Source organism: Onychostoma macrolepis, chromosome 20 (assembly GCF_012432095.1).
Source record: "Onychostoma macrolepis isolate SWU-2019 chromosome 20, ASM1243209v1, whole genome shotgun sequence".
In the NCBI taxonomy this organism is placed as follows: domain Eukaryota; kingdom Metazoa; phylum Chordata; class Actinopteri; order Cypriniformes; family Cyprinidae; genus Onychostoma; species Onychostoma macrolepis.
The window spans coordinates 20,045,450-20,069,260 of NC_081174.1; the positions used below are offsets into that span (position 1 = coordinate 20,045,450).

The 23,811-nt window shown below is 39.2% G+C and overlaps 1 protein-coding gene across 5 annotated transcripts in view; it reads right to left on the bottom strand.

Moving 5' to 3' along the window:
* The window catches only part of stxbp5a (syntaxin binding protein 5a (tomosyn)), a 105,306-nt gene that overhangs the window by 19,288 nt on the left and 62,207 nt on the right, over positions 1 to 23,811 (bottom strand). For all 5 annotated transcript variants that reach the window (XM_058756309.1, XM_058756308.1, XM_058756312.1 and 2 more), the window contains exons 5-14: positions 22,490 to 22,624; positions 14,528 to 14,591; positions 13,325 to 13,408; positions 5,939 to 6,062; positions 4,591 to 4,669; positions 4,031 to 4,185; positions 2,176 to 2,248; positions 1,932 to 2,079; positions 1,190 to 1,257; positions 696 to 736 (exon numbers count right to left, since the gene is read on the bottom strand). In XM_058756309.1, the coding sequence (XP_058612292.1) occupies positions 696 to 736; positions 1,190 to 1,257; positions 1,932 to 2,079; positions 2,176 to 2,248; positions 4,031 to 4,185; positions 4,591 to 4,669; positions 5,939 to 6,062; positions 13,325 to 13,408; positions 14,528 to 14,591; positions 22,490 to 22,624 (971 nt within the window). The remainder of the gene's footprint in view (positions 1 to 695; positions 737 to 1,189; positions 1,258 to 1,931; positions 2,080 to 2,175; positions 2,249 to 4,030; positions 4,186 to 4,590; positions 4,670 to 5,938; positions 6,063 to 13,324; positions 13,409 to 14,527; positions 14,592 to 22,489; positions 22,625 to 23,811) is intronic.

Genomic DNA, 23,811 nt, shown 5'->3' on the forward strand with positions numbered 1-23,811 from the left:
CTATTTCAGGCATACAACACCAACGTCTATCTACTTGAATGGGGAACACCATAATCTCATAAAACTGCTTTACCACTTTTAAATAAAATATTTAAAAATGGCAATAACATCTGACATAAACTGACCCATAAATGCTGTTCTCAAATTGCTCACATTGAGTGAAAAAACCATGTATTTTGGGTTGGTAAAGCCAATGGGCATGTGCAGTCAGGAAACTGACTCTTTCCAAAGGAACCAGAACTTCAGTAATGCCAATTGGCTCCTCCTGACTAATTCCGTGTTGCACTTCCCATTCACAGTAATATGATTGAACCATCTTGGTCTATAGTCTTTGCCGTAGCCAAAATAGCAGCACATGTCACAGTGCTCATTTAACAAATGCACAGCTAAACAGATGTGTTTTGAGTCTGGATTTAAATGTGGCTAATATTTTAGCACATCTGATCTCTTCTGGAAGCTGGTTCCTACTGCGGGCAGCATAATAGCTAAAAGCGGACTCCCCTTGTTTGGTGTGAATATATAAAACATAGATAAATGTGTCTGCCGAATTCAATATAAAAAGGCAAATGTGTTTGAAGCAAGTTTATGAGCTTTGAAAAACTATTATACTGCACACATTGTGGTAAATGGAACTATTATACCGCACACAAGTGGTAAATGGGGTGAATGTGAAGTCAGAAAGGCTCGGTACTCACTTGCTGAAGCATCCCAGAACTTCAATGAACCATCTGCATGCCTGCAAGAAGAGCAGAGAATCTTTTATTTCAACTGTCTCATACATTTGCATACACAAACCCACATAAACTAACCGGAACTTTCCCATTACCACATGTACTGAGGTAAGCTAAGTTTCAATGTCAGATAAAAGCTAGTCAAGAGATGAGAGGAAGTGCTCTTCCCACTGCTGTCAAACCCACTAAAAAAGCAAAAAAGGTTCTGTCATCCCATGGGCGGTACATCAGAAAATGCTTACTTTTCTGTCATAGTTCCCTTTCGCTACCATCTTGTCCTGCTCATTACCCTCTCTTCTGCACTCCTCCTCCCTCTTCTTATACCCTGCCTTCTTCTTTTACTCCATTTAAGTCTTTTTTCGCCATTTCTGCTATTTCAGCAGAAATACGAATGGCAAGAGAGAACAGAGCATTCACACACATTCACTCGCTCACACACAAGCGCACACTGCTCTTACCCAGTTATTATTATTTCAGGGTAGCTTTGTGTGCCCAAGCCCCAGTTTCCGCCACTGATAGGCCATTCCTGTGATGAACAACAGAACCACATAAAAGCACTTAAATCCACGAAAGCGAACCACATAAATCCGACATTTCTCGACATATGAGAATAGAGGAAATTTAGTAGATATCGCCCTAAAGCATGTGAGCATTCCTGGGAAACTTAATCAAATGAAATCTGCCAATTTGTACGTTTTAGTAAGCGTACTCTTAATTTAATGACTGTGGCTTGCACTGGCAGCCACAAAACATTTCTGCAACGTGGGTGGAACCTTTATTAAACGGCTGGCGAGGCTCTATAGGAAAGCATTTCCTCACGAGGCATGGAAGCTGAAGCAGTTTATTCAAAGGTATTCAGAAGTGCTGTGAATCAAAGTGGGCCGTCTGAGTTAACCTGCTCCCTGTGGGAGACAGACCCACAACTTACACACCACACTCCAGTCTTGGCTGAGAGGTCATGATTTCTTTCATACCCATAAACACCCGTCTGTGTCTCTGACCCACACAGTCTGAGGACACAATGTGCTGCACGGCAGGGGCCTGAAGTCACACAGGCATAGGGCAACGGGGCGATTCACGAGGGACTGTAATGTAGTCACTCAAAAACCTAGGAGCGTGTGTGTAGGCAGAATGTTTTAACTTAAAAGACATCATTAACAGATTTGCACCTTTAAATGAGCGTGTGCATGCATGTTGTACCTTTTTGCTGTAGCCCTGTCGTTTCTGGCGAGACCCGACAGAGTAAAGTGCAGGTATGAGGTCCACAGGACAATCGGCTAAGTACTCACAACACGTCACAGGAGACTCATGAATCATCATGGGATACGGATTTTCAAAGATAGGGTAACTGAAATCAGAGGTCAAAAAAACAAGATTGACACTGTGGTGGAAAAGTGTGATAGCGTCAAACATGTATGACTCAAATGCTGTGGGTGATACGTACCCGTTTTGTGCAAGGTCAATTACAACTAAATCCTTTTCTAGGAGGACCACTACAGCATATGGTTCCTGAAAATCTGAAGAGAAATGAAAATCATGAATACATTGCTACATATTTGAGTAATTTTTAAAATATGCACATATTTTTACAAATACTATTTACGACTATTGTTTTTTTTCAAATTAATTCAATTAAATCGACTAAAAGTGTCTGTCAAGACATCTATGTTACCAAAAATTTATATTTCAAATAAATGCTGCTGTTTTGAATTTTCTATTAATCAAAGAATCCTAAAAGAAGTATCAGTTTCCTCATAAATAATAAGCTGCAACAGATACAAGCAACTGTTTTCAATAATAATAAGACGTGTTTCTTTAGCACCAAATCAGCATACTAGACTGATTTCTGAAGGATCATGTGACAGTGAAGCCTGGAGTAAAATTTTGCTTTTACATCACAGGAATAAATTGCAAATGAAAATATAATAAAGTAGAAAACACTTATTTCAGAATTATAATGCTATTTCACAGTACTGTTTTTCATCAAATAAATGCAGCCTTGGTGAAAACAAGACTTGGTAGTATATGAACATGAGAGTTGCAAATGGCACCCGTTTTGGTACGAACACTTATAATAAAGCGTGTATCATATTTAAGTGGCCTGATCCATTGAAGTTACGACTAGAGACGTCACTGCATAAGTTCGAACCTCCATAATGAGTCAGAACCAAAGACGTTTCACTTCAAATATAGCTTAATCAACATACAGAGCCAGGCACTGTTATGCAAGCAGCACTGCAAACACCATTCCCATTCCTTCTGCATTCTTCACTGCTTCTCAGTTTGGCTTAATTCAAACTCTAAACAAAATAGTTAAGCCTTTAACGCAAATATATGAACGCAGATGCTTTGTTTAGGCGAGAACAACTGCATGGTTGTCTGTAAAAGCAAGCTGAATCACAAGAAAAATAATTGTTTTTAATCCAGCACCATGCACAAGCTAAAGTATGTGATATGATCAGGGTGTTATGTAAGGGATAAAGTACAGTCGGCTTACAAATCAAACCCCAACACAAATCATGGCGACTAACAAAATAAGTAGATGGACATGAAACATTGATGAGTTGAACTTATTTTATCTTACTCAGCTTTTCACTAAGAAAAAAGTCCATAACATAGAAAACAAGTTTAAAAGAACAGCATTTTTAATAGAAATCTTATAACATTATCAGTGTGCTTATTGTCACTTCTTTATTTTAAATAACTCTTGAACAGTCTCGAACATGTCATGGTTTCCTCTCTTTCGTCTTTATATCAGTAATGCTCAAAAGCAATGCTGAAATTTAGCTCAACAGACATTTTAGGGAAGAAAAAAGTCTGGCCAATCGGAGCATCAAGTATTTCAAAGAGCCCATAATAAATATATTTAATGTTCTCTTTTTCACAGCAGTAAATTATTGACAGACTATTAACAAACTAAAGTCCTATCAGCCTTTGCTACAGCTGCCTGCAGAGAGAAAAGAAAACACTTACTATTCATAAATAGCCACCAAAGTGATAAATTATTCAAATGGGTACGGCAATAATAAACGAATGCAGTCACAGAACTGGATGTTATGAATAGAGGGAGCTTTAAAAAAAGTGATGTAAAATGTAATTACTAGGCAGCAGTTCCACTGGGAGAGCTCAAGCTCATCTACAAAGAACATGAAAGAATAGAACAACCCAACAAAACAAAGGTTCAAATGTCAGCAAAAAATTAAAAGAGAGGAAGTGGCATGAGATAAAAAAGACTGAGCACTTATTGCAACAATATTGGACAAAGCATGTGCTGTTAATGAATAAATCGACCTACATACCATTAGGATATGGCGTTTCACACAGGGTGAGGAAATCTACAATGGGATAATCCATCTCCAATACTGCTGTGCTCTTTCCATGCATTACTGTCAAGCATGGCCGTCGACCGACAGTGTCATACGACAAACCACCAGAGAAGATCATAAACGGATCCCTGTTCAGAACACAAGCATATACCATACAGTGAGCTTCAAAAGTTGGACAGTTTGTGCTTGTATTTTTCTCAAATTATATTATTTGTATTACAATCTTTAGAATGCCTTTTCACTTGAGCTGCATGAACTCCACAAGTTTGTTTATTTGGTTGTGACCTAAATCCTGCAGAATCTTAAGTAATTGTTATTTATTTTACATTGTAACTTTTTGTTTACTTCCAAGTTTAAATGAGTTTGAAATGAATTTTTAATTCCATATTTCAATATGGTCTCAGACTTTTGGACTCCACATTTATTTAAAAACAACATTTCGTGAGAAAAGTTTTACTTATGCTGGTTTAGCAGCTCGACCAATTCATGATGGTCTAAGATGGTCAGGAAAAACAAAAATGTATTGCACTTACCCTGCTCTTGTGGTCTTGTACTCTACTTTAAGAATGGGTTTGCAAGGCTCTGGCTTTTTTCCATCTTTAGGCTGCTTTCCTGAAACAGAGTCAGACTCATTCAGAGTGTTTCCTAACCTCTTTTTCTGGCTGTCCCAAATACTTGGTGTGGACTTGCTAAAGACCCCACTAAATCATCTGACAAGCATGAAGCCAATGACATATTTCCGATTGACACAGGAAGTAATGAAAGGGCTGGTCTTTGTTTTTTTGTAGATGTTGAAACACTGTTCATTTTAGGGGTGTATTAGCAAACAGGGGGTTTCATATCCAATAGAGTAAAGCCACAAAACTTCCTGTACATTTTCAAAACTTAAAAGACTGAAATTGTCATTTGGCATTTTAGGAGGAGACTTTACAGCCAACAGTCTACCAAGAATTATGTCACCAAAGAGTAGACATGAAGGACGGCTGCAGAGGCTGAGGGTGTCATTTGGAAAAGAGCCTCTCTCTCCCACAGACAGGAAGTGTGTCATAGAAGAACTACATAAGTACTTTCATAACAAACAGAAATGTTCACTATGAAACATACTTATGTAATTTTCTTCTCCTCCAAAGCAGTTTGTTGAACACCAATCCTTAAAATGGTAACTGTCCCAAAAATATTTGAACTTTGTTTTATGAGCAAATAGCTCAAATATTGCATTTAAAATAAATTATAAATGAATTTAAAGAATTGTGCTGCTATTTATGTTTAAATACACATGTAAATTAAAATAAGAAAAACTGGATCTGCTTGAAAGAGAAAAATGGAGCAGATTAGTTTCAGATTTTTAGTGTGGCTAAGATAAAAGACAGTGGGGCTAAATCCTCCCTGAACAGGGCCTAATAATGCCTATGGATTGAAAATACCAAAATTCTGACAACATTTTATGGCTTTTCCCAATACCCATGGAGGCATGGTGAGGCTGAAGGGGTTCTTGTATCAAGAGAGGACTGTAGTGGAGTATCTTCAATAGAGCAGGCAAGGGCATGCACCAAAAGGAAGAGCATGACCTCACCTCACTCATCACTAAAGACCACAACACAGGCAGTCTCCATGGAAGAACAAAATGAAAATGAAAATTAAAGCTTCACTTGAAATGGAAATCAGGGAAGGGGAGGCAATTGTTTTAAGCTGCTTTGCGAAGGAGGGGGCGAAAAAAATCAAATTACAACCCTGTATTAACAAGTCTTTGAGAGAGGTGTGATACAACCTTGTGAAATAGACATAAGAGCAATTAATTTTGCAACCCTTATCCTGACAAAAAATGAATTTGAAGAAAATGAGTTTGTGTGTTTGAGCCAGAAAAAGAGAAAGATCACTAACCGTGTGGCGTGATTGTCTGTGCAGGCTTGGCTGGGGACTTTATATTCCATATGGTCAGTGTGCCGTCTGAGTGACTACAGATAAACTGCTTCCCCTCGTGGTGCCAGGCCACAGAATGGATCGCCTGTGAGCGAGAATGACAGGAAAAAGAGCAGGAAATAAAAGTTAGTAATGCTTGCATGGGGACAGGCAACTCAGTGGGAGATTTCCTAATAGTAACTCATACTGGTAATGCCCAAGAACATGACCCAGGGGTATAAGACGGGTCTACCCAGGCTACTGGGAAAAGTGATATAAAGAAAGACTGTCTTTCTGCTGTTGAGCAATACAATTGCTACAAATAATGAAGCTAGAAGACCTGTTACACACAGTCTGCATCTGTGGCTTCAGTGCAACCACAACAGTAGGATTGCAGCATGCTTTTTAGACCGTCAGCAATTCTGCTGCGCATCTATCCAGAAAGCATGAGGAGGGGAGTCACATTTATATCCAAGTGTTATTTAATTTTATACAGAACTGAACCCAAACCCCAAAGTAGCTGGTTTTAAAATAATGTTGCTAAGCTATTTTAGTGATTAAGTAGAGTTGATCAAATCTACAATATTACATTTCCCCTGGCAATATTTCATATTTCTGAAATCACATCATCATGTGTCTGGTATTTTCAGCCAGCTATTTACAATCAGAACTAGTGTTTTTTTTCTTTATTTTTTTTTTTTAATAGAGCAGTCCTTAGCTTAGCTAGCTACATTATTTAATAACTTTAATATACACTACCAATCCTAAAGGCAGGGGTCGGCAATGCTTTTTTTTTTTTTTAAGTCAAGGCTACATTTATATGATAACAAATTAAGTAAAAACGGCGCCAATAGCCTCGTGGGTAGTGCATCGACATACAGCGCAACTGCGCTCACAGCGACCCGAGTTCGATTCTGCCTTGAGGTCCTTTGCTGATCTCGCTCCCCTCTCTCCCCTCTCTCCCCCCAATACTTTCCTGTCATCTCTCCACTGTCCTCTTAAACTAAAAAAAGGCACAAAAAGCCCATGAATATAACTTAAAGAAAATAGCTGTGAGGCTTAATATTTCTGCGATATTTTGAAATTTTCAGGATTTATTAATGAATAGAAAGTTTTAAAGAACACCATTTATTTTAAATTTTGCAACATATACAGTGGGTACGGAAAGTATTCAGACCCCCTTAAATTTTTCACTCTTTGTTATATTGCAGCCATTTGCTAAAATCATTTAAGTTAATTTTTTTCCTCATTAATGTACACACAGCACCCCATATTGACAGAAAAACACAGAATTGTTGACATTTTGCAGATTTATTAAAAAGAAAACTGAAATATCACATGGTCCTAAGTATTCAGACCCTTTGCTCAGTATTTAGTAGAAGCACCCTTTGATCTAATACAGCCATGAGTCTTTTGGGAAAGATGCAACAAGTTTTTCACACCTGGATTTGGGGATCCTCTGCCATTCCTCCTTGCAGATCCTCTCCAGTTCTGTCAGGTTGGATGGTAAACGTTGGTGGACAGCCATTTTAGGTCTCTCCAGAGATGCTCAATTGGGTTTAAGTCAGGGCTCTGGCTGGGCCATTCAAGAACAGTCACGGAGTTGTTGTGAAGCCACTCCTTCGTTATTGTAGCTGTGTGCTTAGGGTCATTGTCTTGTTGGAAGGTAAACCTTGGCCCAGTCTGAGGTCCTGAGCACTCTGGAGAAGGTTTTCGTCCAGGATATCCTGTACTTGGCCGCATTCATCTTTCCCTCGATTGCAACCAGTCGTCCTGTCCCTGCAGCTGAAAACACCCCACAGCATGATGCTGCCACCACCATGCTTCACTGTTGGGACTGTATTGGACAGGTGATGAGCAGTGCCTGGTTTTCTCCACACATACCGCTTAGAATTAAGGCCAAAAAGTTCTATCTTGGTCTCATCAGACCAGAGAATCTTATTCAGGTGTTTTTTAGCAAACTCCATGCGGGCTTTCATGTGTCTTGCACTGAGGAGAGGCTTCCGTCGGGCCACTCTGCCATAAAGCCCCGACTGGTGGAGGGCTGCAGTGATGGTTGACTTTCTACAACTTTCTCCCATCTCCCGACTGCATCTCTGGAGCTCAGCCACAGTGATCTTTGGGTTCTTCTTTACCTCTCTCACCAAGGCTCTTCTCCCCGATAGCTCAGTTTGGCCGGACGGAAGGGTTCTGGTCGTCCCAAACGTCTTCCATTTAAGGATTATGGAGGCCACTGTGCTCTTAGGAACCTTAAGTTCAGCAGAAATTGTTTTGTAACCTTGGCCAGATCTTTGCCTTGCCACAATTCTGTCTCTGAGCTCTTCAGGCAGTTCCTTTGACCTCATGATTCTCATTTGCTCTGACATGCACTGTGAGCTGTAAGGTCTTACATAGACAGGTGTGTGGCTTTCCTAATCAAGTCCAATCAGTATAATCAAACACAGCTGGACTCAAATGAAGGTGTAGAACCATTTCAAAGATGATCAGAAGAAATGGACAGCACCCGAGTTAAATATATGAGTGTCACAGCAAAGGGTCTGAATACGTAGGACCATGTGATATTTCAGTTTTTCTTTTTTAATAAATCTGCAAAAATGTCAACAATTCTGTGTTTTTCTGTCAATATGGGGTGCTGTGTGTACATTAATGAGGAAAAAAATTAACTTAAATGATTTTAGTAAATGGCTGCAATATAACAAAGAGTGAAAAATTTAAGGGGGTCTGAATACTTTCCGTACCCACTGTATATTGCAACATATATATTGGACCATAACATATTGGAACATATATTAACCTTCCCATAATTCCTTTGTTGCACATCAGTAGCTTTGTTTCTTTATATAGCTTTGTTTTGTACTGTTGTTGTATTGACTGAAGGCTTTGGCAATACTATGGGGAAAACATTCAGGCCAATATAGCACAATGAATGGAATAGAATTGAATCAAGGGGAAGAGAAAGGGATAGAATGCACAGCATGAGACTGATGTATCGAGAGAAAAGGGAGCCAGTGAAAGCACAAAGAAGGCTGAAAGAGAGTTCTCATTATTTTCTAATTAAGCGCAGTCTCCTCTTGTTTAGCATAATGATGGCGGCTCTATCTCTGTCTCCAGCAGACAGTGGGGACGAACCTCAGCAGACCTAACTAATCAATGAACCGAGTGCAACATCATTGCAGGAGCATTCAGAGAGGAGGAGCCAGACGAACACACGCACACACCCACACACACAAAAATATGCTTAAGCACAGCTACATTCACAACACCCCATTATGATTAGGAAGGATTATATTGCTTGCATAATATATGTTCTGAAGGTACAGAACAAATGGTTGTGGAACACAATTATTCAGCATAAATGTGTTTTTGCTAAACAAATGACATCCAACGAAGCTTGCAGTAAACTATTCAGAATTGCATACTGCATATATTTACGTTTCTGCAGAATACAGTATATGACCAGAATGTAATTTTTTTGAATGCATGGATTACCTGGATGGGCTACTACATTTGCCAAAATATGCAACAGAATATGGCATGGAATACTGTATTCAATAAAGGAATGCTCTTGACCAGACCATCCTGATGAATAAACTGCAAGTATCTTTTCGATTTTTATCAATATTTGAAAAGACTATCGTAATTTACAAGAAGAATTCGATAAAAATGCAAACTAACCCATTTTATTTCTTTGCAGCAACTGAGTAGCATTTGTGGGAATGTGCATGCAGACAAGTGGGAATAAGGTTATTTTTTAATAATGTCTCATATGTAAAAAAAAAACATCAAGTATAGAAAAACACAAATAATATTATTACTAAAAAGAGAGAGTTGTAAGGCAGTAACCACTAGCAGACATCCATATTCAGATTAGCGGTTGATCAGTATACAGTTCATTTTTAAATTACTATCACTATCTTTAGTGATACTTCAGTGGCTGATTTCTAAAATTCATAAATGTGAAGGATAGGACTAGCAAATAGATTTCTCCAGATATTATAGACCTTGTTGGTTGTATCCTTGTATACCCTGCAGTACACTAGTATTCCATAGCTTCTGACTTGTAATTATACTCATACAGTGACAAGGACATGTGGGATGATTGTGTGCGTGTGTGTGTCAGCTTGAGAAAGGTCTGAAGGATAAGCAGCCTACCTTATTAACAACACCTTAAAGATACCAGGACCTCTAGCTCCCCTCTACTCTATCCTCTATATGTTTCTCTCTCTTCGTCACACTCTTGGAGATACCCACAGAGACAGGGAACTGTGACACTGTCATACCTCTGACACATGCATGCAAACAGAGGCCCAATTAGAGCTAAAGAGGTCTGCTGGCTTTACTGCAGGCAGCCACAACCTGCCTTTTCAGTCCAAAAATATTGCTGCCACTGCCCTCACACACACAAATCACATCATTCCTGCAGTGAACGTCAAGCCATCCGGAACAAGGTCAGCTGGCCATCTTCTCCAAAAATTACTACTGTAGATGTGCATACATAAAAAAAACATATTAATTACAGAAAGTGCTTGTTATCAATATTATTGGTGCTCATATTTACAGTTAGGGAGTTGAACAATCCATTTTGTTCCAATCCACTATCACTTTTCAAAGTGATGGACAATAAATGGTCAGGAAAAATTCTCATACACTGAGGCAGCAACCTGAGCCATAACTAGAAACCTGAATATCTCTTTTGACTTGGGACAATAAGCAATACCCTAGCAACAACTCTAATCACCCTAGCAACCACACAGCACTGACATCACATAAAATATATAACATACATAAAATTACCCTGCACTAATAACAAACATGAAATTACCCGCAGCAGTCAGTGCTGATAGCTTAGCTGGCAGTGCACCGACATATAACGCTGATACGTTACGGGCACCCCGAGTTCGAATCCCGGCTCGAGGACCTTTCCTGATCCCGTCCCCCTCTCTTTCTCCCACTTCACTTCCTGCCTGCTTTACACTGTCCGATCATTATGAAGACAAAAAAAAAAGAAATGCCCAAAAAATTACCCTTAGGAGATCTATACAGATGGAGCTGGGGAAGGTGAAGTGTTTCTGCAAGCACTCTGCAAACTGCTACAGAAAACATTGGTCAAGTATTTGAATATTAAGCAGCAAGCTCATTGGCTGCCGATGCAACAGAAACCAATCAGCTGCATCATGTAGGTATATGTGATTACTGGCAGATTGGGTTGAGGCCAATCTAGACCTGTTTCATGACAGAACTTTGTATAGATGCAAGTAAAAATTTAGTTATTGTTTATATCTCACTCTTTATCGCACACAAAAATGATTAAATGAAAGAGGAGAAGGAGAGGGGAAAGGAAGATGGAGAAAGCAAGATTATTAAAATCTCTATTACTCAGAAACTGCCTGTCCATACAGAACGTCCTTTATGCTACTTGCACTGATCCTTTCCTTATTTCAGCATTTCCATCCATCTATAACAGCATAGCTCCTCACTGCCTCAGTGCTAATTTTGCTGCTCATTGCACCTCAGTGACCCCTTCAGCACTAATAGCTTCCCATGATCTGATATGATGTTAATTCTGCTGTCTATTGCACTTCTGTGACCCCTTCAAAGATAAAAAGGTTCCCAGGCAACATCTGCATAACTAAAGACAGTCTGATCAACCTGTCTGAGCCTTTTCCTGGTCTCTCCTTCATAATTATAAACAGTAAGGCACTATGGGGGGGTCTGATGTAGTGATTTACAATAGTGTTTCATGGTATGAGCGCGACTCTGTGCTGAGCCAAAATGACACCTTGCTACCCCTACGGAGCAGTGAATTGTAGGACATTTATCTCTGCTGTACTAATCAATCAAGTTAAATGAAGGCAGGAATAAATCAGACATCCAGCCAGGCACAGTCATTCATCAGGGTACAGATGAGATGTCCTCTGAGAAATTAACTCTCACTCTCACACACAACACACGTATACGCTAACACACCAATGAGGGAGTTACAATAAGAGATGGGTTTGACATATGCATGTGTGTGCTTGCATGTCTGGGGGAGAAAAAAAAAACAAGAGTGTGTGTCGGTTTTAATTCCTTTGCACTTTGCTTTGGGCACATCATGCTCATCATAATAACTAATGTACGCTGGCTGCCACTGTTGACAAAAGCCATCGAACCAGCTTAAACTGGAGTGGCAGATTAACTGTATGTTCTACGGGGGCTTTTCAGATGCATGTTAATAATTTCCAGGACATTCAGACAAAAAGACTATTTCTGGGGGAAAAAATAAAATAAATAAATGAATTACATTTAAGCTGAAATGAAATGTTCACAAGCAATTCAAGAGATAATGTGCCAATTAATGGATAAATAAATTCAGAGGCATAGCATAGCTGAAAGAGGACATTCCTCAAATTTCCAAGTTCATCCACTTTTCGGGATATTATTATTGTTATGGAGTTTATTTGTAAAAGGAAAATGTAAAATCTGATTTTTTTTTTTAAATAAATACTTTCACTCATTAATGATGCATTTTAAAAAAATGTATAATGTTACCAAAGATTTATATTTAAAATAAATGCTGTTCTTTTGAACTTTCTATTCATCAAGGAATTCTGGGAAAAACATACACACGCATAGAAATATTAAAAAGCAAAACGAAGTTTTCAACATTGATAATGACATTAAATATTTCATAAGCACCAACTTAGCATATTAGAATGATTTCTGTCATTTGACACTGAAATTCAGTTTTGCTATCCCAGGAATGAATTACATTTTTAATCTATTAAAGTAAACAGTTATTTTAAACTGTACTAATATTTTACAATATTACTGTATTACAATATTATTATATTAAAAAGCCTTTGAGAAAATTATAATATTTAAAGAAGTTTGTTTTCAATCAATGAATTCATCAATAAATTATGTTGTGTAAGTTGATGGCTTTAAGAACAACACCCAGTAAGAACAGCAGACTGAACAAACATGCAAACTGTAATCCTCCTATAGCTATAGTGCTCACTTTGCCGTTCAGTAAATAAGTTGTGGAATATGTTGTAACCTAATTAATATTAATGAGTTTATAATGTGTCTCTCCACTTTTCAGAACATTCCTGAAGAAGACACCAATATGAATGAATGATTGAGAATAGGAAGAACTTAGCATCCAAACTACACACGGCCACTTATTCTTCTCAAATACCAATGTTCCTTTGATGCTGTAGCACCAAGCTCAACAGACTATGTGCCTACTTAAGAGATCTAATCAGCGTCCTTTATTAAAATCAAAACATCTCATGAATATTTGTGCAACGCATTTCCATATTCTAAGCATTTGTGCCACTGCAGGCGACAGGAGCCTGGAATACAACATTGTGTGATAATACATACCTCATCGTAAGTGTACCGGTAGTCAGCTCTCTTTGATTTCAAATCCCACAGCACTACGATCCCAGACTCAAATCCTATTATGAGCTGAAAGAAGAAGAAAGATGTGGGGGGGGGAACAAGAAAAGAAGGAAAATATGCTGTGAGTCTGCTGAACCTGACCTGTAAACTGATGAGAGTTCATGGATGCGGTGATGTAAAAGTAAATGATGTGTTTCACCAAACAAAACATTAAGTCCTTTTTCTGATTATAAATCCAAAACAAACCTTTCTTCAGTCTCCAACAAAATCAATGAATCAGACAAAACATTCTACTCAAAACATGGAAGAAATGTGCAAGTTGTTATCACCATAATTCAACTCAAGAAAATGGCTCACCAGAAAAAGAAAACTCTATCATTTACTCACCCTCACGTCATTTCAAACCTGTCTTTTTCTGTGAATTTTCTTTCTCTCAGACTTCAATTTTATCCTGTACCACACAAAGTTACTGTATGACTTTTAAGATGCTTTTTTAAACTCTATAACTTCAGTCCTCAGTTGTAAATGCATGAGAAAGAGTGGTCAGGAAATCTTTTAAAAAACGACATGTCTCCTGTCATCTGAGCTCAAAACCTCTTTGTTTTTAAAAATTCAGTGATAGTCTATGAATTGATAAAATGTCAGAGTTCTGTCAGCCAAGAGGGAGGGACAATGTGTCTAAGGACTTTAAGACCCATTAAGAACTGAGTGATCGATGCCCCGTTCAGGGGCAGAAGTGGGATGGGTGAGAGAGAGTGGATCAGCACTGTAAAGGCGCCTATGAGGAGCTCCCAGCTGCCAGAGAAAGAGACAGACAGTTTGTCATCCATACAAAGGCAAAACCCCAGCAGGTGTGTGCCGGTCTCTCTGCTCCCCTCTGACTGTGCGCTGGCAATTAGCGAAGGTAAAATGAATGTCTAAAAAGATGCATTTGGAAGTAGCTGGAGCATTTGTTCATCTCCTTCATATCTCCTCGATCATTTGTTTTCAAAAACAACATAATTTGCTAACAAGCTGTGTGAGATTAGACCCAATTACTGAACTGTGCTGCACTGTAGGAAAGAAATGTCTTATGAGTTCAGAATGGAAAAAAAATCAAGAGCTTTGTGCGAAGTAAGGGAAATGAATTATTCATGTCAGGAAGTGTTGATTTGTTTTCATGTAGTTGTGTAGGCGTCGCCTTACCTTGCCCTCGTCCATAGGATTGTCACTAATGTGAACGACTGGGCCGGGGTGGGCCTTGGAGGACCTGTGAGAGAAAGACAAGTTTGGGATTGGTGTTAGTTGAGAAGACAGGATAGAGGAGTTCAAACACATAACAGGAAATACAGTATGAAGACAGTGAGGAAAGAATCCTTGGGGATGTGTGTGTTTGACTCTATGAGATAGAGGCTACTGTTTAAAAGTTTGGGGTTGATAAGATTTTTTTTTAAAAATACAGTAACTCTCAACAAGGCTGCATTTATTTCATCAAAAATACAGTAATACTGTGAAATATTATCACTATTATTATTAAAATAACGGTTTTCCATTTTATATATATTTTTAAATGTAATTTATTTCTGTGATGGCAAAGCTGAATTTTCAGCAGCCATTACTCCAGTCTTCAGTGTCATATGCTTTGGTAATAATTAAAAAAGACTTCAAACTTTTGAATTGTAGTGCATGTTGTTCAGGCCTATGTGGTGTGTTTATGAGTATGTTTCCCAGCATGCACCAAATATTAAATAAATCAGTTTAACTGGACAATTTGGTATGCCATACAACTAATAACTAGAAACAAAGATTGTCAAACAAATCCATTATCAAACATTTCCAAAGTTAATAACTATACAGTACATATAATGAATCATTTAATATCAATCTCTATTGGATGACAATCCCTTTCAACACACACCAACACTCAAATACACACTTACATATTCCTAACACATAAATATCCCACAGATAGCATAACAACACCCAAACACACAACCACATATCCTTAATGAAACAATAAAACATCTATCAGAGCAAATAAAACCATGATATATTCAATATTGAGAGTTTTTCATAACAATTCCAATCCCCCAAATTGTCAGATTTGATGGCATGAGTTCAGACAAGAAGTGCAGCACTGGCTGGGTCATAGAGATTTATCACTACTAAAATTGGATTTTTCTCATAAAAAAAAAAATATCTTCTTTAACAATACATTACAAAATCCAAGAGTGGGATTCTTGCCATGCATAGCTGTTCAAAATGAAAGGGTTTTACATAATGCATCGAATAATTCATGACAGGCTCCTATAGAGGCATCTTATATTTGATGTTGTCCAACTGAAACCAACCTAATCTGAATTTTTCCATCCAGATACTTACTCCATTAGGCTTTTGAAATATGAAATGTATAAGTCTCCAATGACATTCAGACAGTCAGTTTCAACCTTGGGATTATTCACAGTTAAAATTTCATTAAAATACATAAAAGAAGCTTTGAGATCTCCCCGGGACACAATGGTGTAAGTGAGAAATTTTACAAGACCACTACTGCCCACTCATTTGCAGCCAATGAATAATATGCCATCATACCTTAAGTTAAGAAACAGCCCAATAGATCGGAAAGAGCTAAATGTTTCATTCTAATAAATACGGGTCTAATAAAAAGGCAGTGTATACTGATACTCTCATTTACAGAACCCTTCTCTCTATTCATCACAGAACAAGCTGCTTTGCCATCAATAGGTGCTACTTCAACTAGCAATATTGTGTACGCACATAAGCCATTGATTGTACAGGCAGGAGTCTTATTCCTTTGTATCCTCTGACTACCCAGCAGGCCAACTGTGTTGTTGACGGCTCTCGGGCACAGCCTTAGACGCCTATAGTGGTGACAGCCGTGGCCTAGACAGGGGTCCTTCTCTCCCCTCCAGCTACATTCTGTTGAGCTACAGCGTGATGAGGAGAGACGGAGCCTTATACGTCTGTTACGGTGATGGAGGTTCGACAGACAGGGGTCCTGATCTGTGTCTGAGATGTGACTGACAGGTGCATGGGGAATAAAAATCTGTAACACAGGGCCCCTCACCTGCTCACCATTACAATATACTATATATATAATTTTTCATGAAATATTACAGTATTTATTATAAATTTTTATCTGTGCAACCTTCTTAATGTGCCACTAATCTTTAATCAAAATAACTTCCACTCCCTCTTGCAACAAAATCTCTGGTCTTTTCGGAGATCACAGCAATAGCAAACAACAATCCAACAATTTAATCAATTCCCTATGAATAAAATCCAGTCCCGCCCTTGTCAAGGTTATGCTACTGTGCTGGAGCAAGGAGCAAGGAACGCGGAGCATGCAGGAGAATTGTGATAAACAGACTTTAATCTTCTTACACAGGGATACAAGACAGGCAGGAACACACGTAGCACTTATTGACATACAATACCGGACATTAGACTCAGGGACACACAGGGCTTAAATAATCAAACTAAAAGAGATAACCACCAAACACATCTGGACACAAATGAACCAATAATGAAACTAAATGAGAACAGGAAACAGGAAACTCCAAAAATGGGCACAAGAGGGAGGAAAACACAACACGCCTGACATAACGCCCCCCTCCGGAAGGCACTTCCTCGCGCCATACAACAGGCAACGAGACCCATGGCGGATCAGGCAGTTCAGGAGGCCATGGCGGTGCAGGGAACTCAGGAGGCCATGGCGGAGCAGGCAGTTCAGGAGGCCATGGCGGTGCAGGGAACTCAGGAGGCCATGGCGGTGCAGGGAGCTCAGGAGGCCATGGCTGGACGGTCTCCGTGGCCTTGGCCTTGGCCTCGTCCCTCGGCCCAGCCACTACAGCCGGAGCCCTATTACCCCCACAAAAAAAATCCTTGGGGAAACTTATGGGGCTGAACTAAGGGACTGGAGCCCTTCCTGGTCAAAACGAGTAATCAGGAGCCCTCCTTGGGCTTAACTCGGGATCAGGAGCCCTACGTGGGCTAAAATCAGGAACAGGAGCCCTCTCAGGGTTATCCACAGGAACAGGAGCCCTCACTGGGCTAGGCTCGGAATGTGAGGCCTCCTCTAGGCCAAACATGAGACCCACAGCCCTCCTTGGGCTGAACGGGGTGACAGGGACTTTTTCAGGGGTGCACTCAGGAACCGCTTCCATCGAGGCAACCGGAGAAGCAGGTGGCTTGGGATTGGCCTCCGTGGCCATGACAAGAGAAGCAGTCTGCTTCTCAGGAACCCCAACAGACAGGACAAGACCGACAAGACTGACAAGAATAGTTCCTGTGGACAATACTTCTGGGGACATGACTTGATTCCAGTCTGGGGCTAGAGCCATCTCTCAACTCTGGACAGGAGCTAGAGCCATCTCTCGACTCTGGTCAGGGGCTAGAGCAGACACTGGAGCGCGCTTTCGAGGAGCGGCCACTGGAGGGCGCTCTGGAAGGCGCTTTCGAGGAGCAGGCACTGGTTTCGGAGCGGCAGCCGGCTAACCTGACTTCAGAGCTGCCGGCAGGCTTGAGTGAGCCGTGAACGACGGCGGGCTTGAGTGAGCCGCGGACAGTGGCGGGTTTGACAGCAGAGCCGCGGACGGCAGTGGGCGGGCTTGACTTCACCGCAAACAGCGGCGGGCTTGACTGACGAGTGGCCAGCGGACATGACTGATGAAAAGCTGATAGACTTGACTTTGGAGCGGCCGGCGGGCTTAGGGAAGCCACAGCCCCGCGGGCTTGAGCGAGCGTCGGCCTGTGAACTTGACAGATGAACAGCCGGTGGACATGACTGAAGAGCGGCCGGCGAACTTGACTGACAAATGGCCGGTGGACATGACTGAAGAGCGGCCGGCGAACTTGACTGACAAATGGCCGGTGGACATGACTTATGCTGGATGGAACGAATGGGTGATGCTTCTGGGCTGGCGGCGAGGAGACGGGATCCGCTGAGGGACCGAGCCAGGTTGATGTAATTGGGAAGAGTCCACCTGGACCCGGCCAGCGGCATTTGTTGAGCGATCCCCTCATCCAGACCACTCCAGAAACAGTCCACAAGAGCCCACTGGTCGAGAGAAGTCTGCCGCGAGCAGGTGAGGAATTCACAGATGTACTCCTCCAGGGGACGGCCGTCTTCATAGATATCACATAACCACTCAAGGGGAGAAGGTGCGCTGCTTACTCTCAGTTTGGGTTAGGGTCCGGTATTCTGTCATGGTTATGCAACTGTGCTGGAGCAAGGAACGCGGAGCACGCAGGAGAATTGCGATAAACAGACTTTAATCTTCTTACACAGGGATACAAGACGTACACACGTAGCACTCATTGAAGTACAATACCAGACATTAGACTCAGGGACACACAGGGCTTAAATAATTAAACTAAAAGAGATAATAACCAAACACATCTGGACACAAATGAACCAATAATGAAACTAAACGAGAACAGGAAACAGGAAACTCCAAAAATGGGCACAAGAGGAAGGGAAACACAAGACAAAACACAACACGTCTGACAGCGCTACAGTTTTTTGATTTGTTTTTTTGAGTGGCCATTTAACTCTGATATACATCACATTAGTGAAGAAAAGACTATCACAACTTCTGATCTATGCCAACTTTAAGGGTGTTTTCACATATAATTTCTTTAATAGCTGCTTTCTTTATCATTTTTTTTAACCTGTAGCATTTAAAATGTTTGGTTTTAGCATAAATTAGTTTGAAAATGACTGAATTTAATTACCCTAAATAGTAAAGAGTTTTATTATCAGCCATTTATTGAATCAGCCATAAAAAGGATGTGATTAAACATTAAAAGCACATAACGTTAAATTAATTGTGATACTGTATGTAGATTATCATATTCTAATGACACACTGACATTATTATTATTGTATTCTGTATCAACATTTGCTAAGAAATTCTCTTCAAAGATAAATGCTATGCATTATTGTGACAAAATAATTCATTCAATTGATAAAAAAGACTAAGATTAAGACTAAGTTCACATAGGACAGGTTCACAAAAAATGGAGGTATTTCACTTCAAGCTTGAATTCCTTGTTACTAAATTTTCATAGAGATTAGGAGGCATGGTTAATCTCGTTCATTTTATTGGATTTTTTAAACAATCCAGACAGTCCTAAAAATACACATATTAATTATTTAAAATAATATGTAACCACAATGTTCATTCGAGGTCCTAATTTCACCACATGAAAAGATATAAAACAGCATTTTGACAATTTAAAAAAAAAATCTTATCTAAAGCCTCCATTTGTAAGTAGTAGTATTCATCTTATCTGTCTGATATGATAAAATGTTCAGTAATCTATTTGAGAAGAAAAATGGAACCTATCCTCACCCGGCACAGTAACCAAACTCAGTTCATGAGGTCAACGATTACATTTGGCACAAACTGAGCCCTGTTTAGTTAAAAGACAGAGAGTGAGCGGGAGAGAAAAAGAGCGAAGGAGGGAGCAGTAACACCTCCACACAGAGGTCAACGTGGCAAATATGTTGATAGAGTGACGGATATTAACTACTCCATTCCCTAGACCTCGAAATCCTAATTTACGCTCCCTCCTATCCCTCAACCCTTACTTTAGGAGAAACAGGCTGGTTTTAGAGAGCTGATCACCATGGCAACAAGAATAGGATGGGCAAAATCTCATTCTGTAACTGCCGCCCTCACTCTGCACTGTGTCTTATTCACTCAAGACACCTTATGATTACATAATTTCACCGTTTCACCTACATATACCCTCCTACCCACAATCCTTTTTTGAGGTCCAAAATAATCATCACACTAAACGTACATACCTCTTATTCACACTCTTTCTCTCTGATTGTGAGGAGCGCATGTTGACTTGAAGTTTAATTTCCCGTCATTAGGAAAAACCACAGGGAAAGAGAAACACAGCACAGCATCAGCTTCCATCCCTACCAGCTGTGCGTGTGCACGTGTACACATGTGGAATCCAAGATGCAATTCGCTCACATTTTAAGTGAGTGCATCCATTTGCTTTAAGCAGTAACACCTGTCATGCAAATCAAGTCTCTGAAATGGATGTCAGTTGGTTAATAGACTCTATATAAATATCATAAAGGTGTCCGCTATATACTGTTTTAATGACTGTACGAGTACATATACAATCCCAGCATGCCTCAAGACCTACTGCTGTCTGCTTAACCTTGGCCAAGGAGAGATCCATACATCAGTGCCTTTGTTAGTGGAGATCTGGATTTATGACAGAGCACTGTCACACCAAAAGACATGCACAGACTAGTTGAATCGCAGAGACAATCTGTTTGTCCAGGGGGCATGTTGGCGTTTCCTTGCACCCAGTCTGTGCACCTGGGAACAGCTTAAAAATTACACCACCTGCTATTGTAACCCTTGTAACATGCCTTGATGTCCCCTTGTCAATGTGGCATCACACCACTCCATTATGCCCACCTTTAATCCCCCGACAGCCTACATAGTCAAAGTGCCAACCTACAGTTCATCCCCCCGTACTCTAAAACAACACTGTGCTACTGACACCTGCAGCAACAAACTGTTTTTCTCAATGTCTGGCATCATGCCTACATCACCCACCACCATGTTATCATGCCTACAGCAGAGTGGCATGCCAGATTTCTCTCTCTCAAACAGGCACAGACCATCTTGGTTAGCTGCTGTGGTGTAGCTACTACTGTGAAGTGCATTCTGAGAGTGTGTTTATGGAGAAGGATGTTTATGTGCACACTTGAATGGCACTGACAATTTCAAAGACAATTCCCTTGTTTTTGAATTATTATATATGTCTGATTAATTATGATAAGAAATTAATCTAGCATGAAAAATAGCTAGTGAGGCATCTCATGTGTTTTAACTTCTCAACTGTCATTCATTTCAAAATTATGTCATAAATTTGATCATGTACAAATACATATAATTTTAACTTGCATATAATATTTATTAATATTGTATTATTCCTTAAAAATTGTGGCACTCAATAAATAATATTATTTGATGAATTCATCAACCTCAAACATTGAAACCTGTTATTTAAAAATGATCGAAGAAGTACAGACTGTATAAATATTATATATTTTTAGAAAGACAAATAAATTATTTATTTTACATATTTGCATTACATTTTTACATTACATATTATTTTACATATTTACATTACATATTTTATTTTCTAAATGGTGTTTTTTTAATGTAATATTTATTCTAATGTATATAGCTAAAATATTGGTGTTAAATTGTATTTAGACATATTTAGAATTTTGAAAACTAAGAGAAAACAAAACTGGCCACTGTTGAAAAATGTATTAAAATATCCAAGTATATAAAATATTTCTTTATTTATTTTTCTTTATTTATTTTTTTAATTAGAAATAAGATTTTTATCTCAAAATAAAGTTCAGACCTTATTTTCTGCCCTTCTTGCGGAAAGTACATTTAACATTTATTCAATACACTGCCCAATAATAATCTTCCATTGTGCTTTAATTGTGATTTATGCTGATTTGATGTTATTGACAAATGTGATGTATGTCATGCAGTATATGTACATGTGTGTGTTTATGTGTGAGAGAGACAATGGAGAAAATGCCCTGCTCAATGACATGACAGTAAAGCCACGTTGACTTGCCCATTTAGTCTGTCGCTACAGGTTCAACAGTAAAGGGCGGAGCAGCTCTTTCAACAATTGCCCTTCCTGTCGCAAGGAACACAACGTGTCTGTCTGCGAGTGTTCGTGTGCGTAAGTACTAAAGCAAGAGGCAAGACAGGACATCTGTCTATACTAACACTGATCCGATCTGACACCTGTAAACACATGTGTGTGCGTGTCTGCACTGTCTGGGTCTCAAAGGCACTGCAGCCTTTTCAACGGGTCAGGGAGGAAAACAAAACTGCTGACAAAATGTTAGAATGAATAATTGAAGAACTCGTGGTACCTACGGAGAAGAGCGATGGAGGGAGAGCAGGTGAATTGACAATTTAAAATGGCATTTGATTGAAATGATCGCTGAGTTACAAATAAAACATAACAAGGCTACAGGAAAAATGACAGATGTGACATATATGATATATTACAAATCAGATTTCTGGACTCAGTGAGATTACATTTCATTTCAAATGTGTGTATGGCACTCACAGTTCAATGGCTTTGTTCCACATGATGGTATATCCTGAGAGGGTAAAGGACTCCACATTCACAATGTGGATGTTTCCTCGTTCCGAGCCGATGTACAGCCATTTACTTTGGAAGGGCAGATGACAGAACGTTATCCTGCAAAAGAGGAATGTAGAGAGAGTAAATTTGTTATTATTTGCAATTCATAAAAGAACAGAACCACTCCCGTACTCTTTACCCAGAAAGGCCTCATATGTCTCCATTGAAAATGTAATATAATTTCTTATCTTAATGATCTTTTTCATCTGAATTAATAAAATAAATTAAAAATGATGCATATTTTATTGTATTCTCTAGTGTCATATTAGGTTCTTTTTGTCTAATGCCATTAGAAAAATTGTTTAAATATTTGGATCAACACTGAATCTTGATCCAGCAGCCTGTATTCTAAGGATTCTCATACATCATACTTCAAATTATATGGTTTGGCTGCACACAAGTCACTGCAAGATGTAGCATATTGCTGTAAAATTAATATTTGAGCAACCTCATATAAGAGCACAATGGATTAGATACACTGGAACTCATGCCCTTGAAGGTTTTTTTCGGAATATCAAACCATTTCAGTTCTATAAAATAGTGGGAAGGCAATGTGAGGTAGAAAGATGGACTCTGCAGTCATGCATGTATGGACTTAACTGAAATAGGAATTTTGTATTAAAGGGGTAATTCACAACCGACAAGATGGGGTTTTAATAAGCAGAAACTGCATATATAGAGAAAAAGGTGGTGAAAAATGGTAGGAAAACTTTGACACCCATAATGCAATGTGCTCGATCAGACTTTCTATGAGCAGAGACATTTGCTGACAAATAAATGGTGATATCTTTGTGCAGGTAACACAGAAAAATTATACACATTGTTAATTTACTTTACTACAATACAAAGCTGGTTGAAAATCAGTTAATCTTATGATGGCTTTTTAGGTACTTGTAAAGTTCTTTACAGCACGTAGTTTAAATAGTGACTTTACATTTCCCCCTTATTATTTTTTTAGACCTCAGTGATCTCTAGTGTCTCTTAGAGTTTCAAAAGAGATGTCACAACCTGTGCCCAGATTTACCAAGATACCAAAGTCTGCAAATATACTGTGATTTCAATAAAACATTTTTACAAGACAAATTTACTGGAAATTTATTCAAATTTTATAGACTCTATGTCCAGAGGTGTAAAATACTGGAGTAATTTTACTTGATTACTTTACTTAAGTATTATTTTGGGGGATTTGTACTTTATTCAAGTACAATTTAAACTGACTACTTGTACTTTTACTTGATTACATT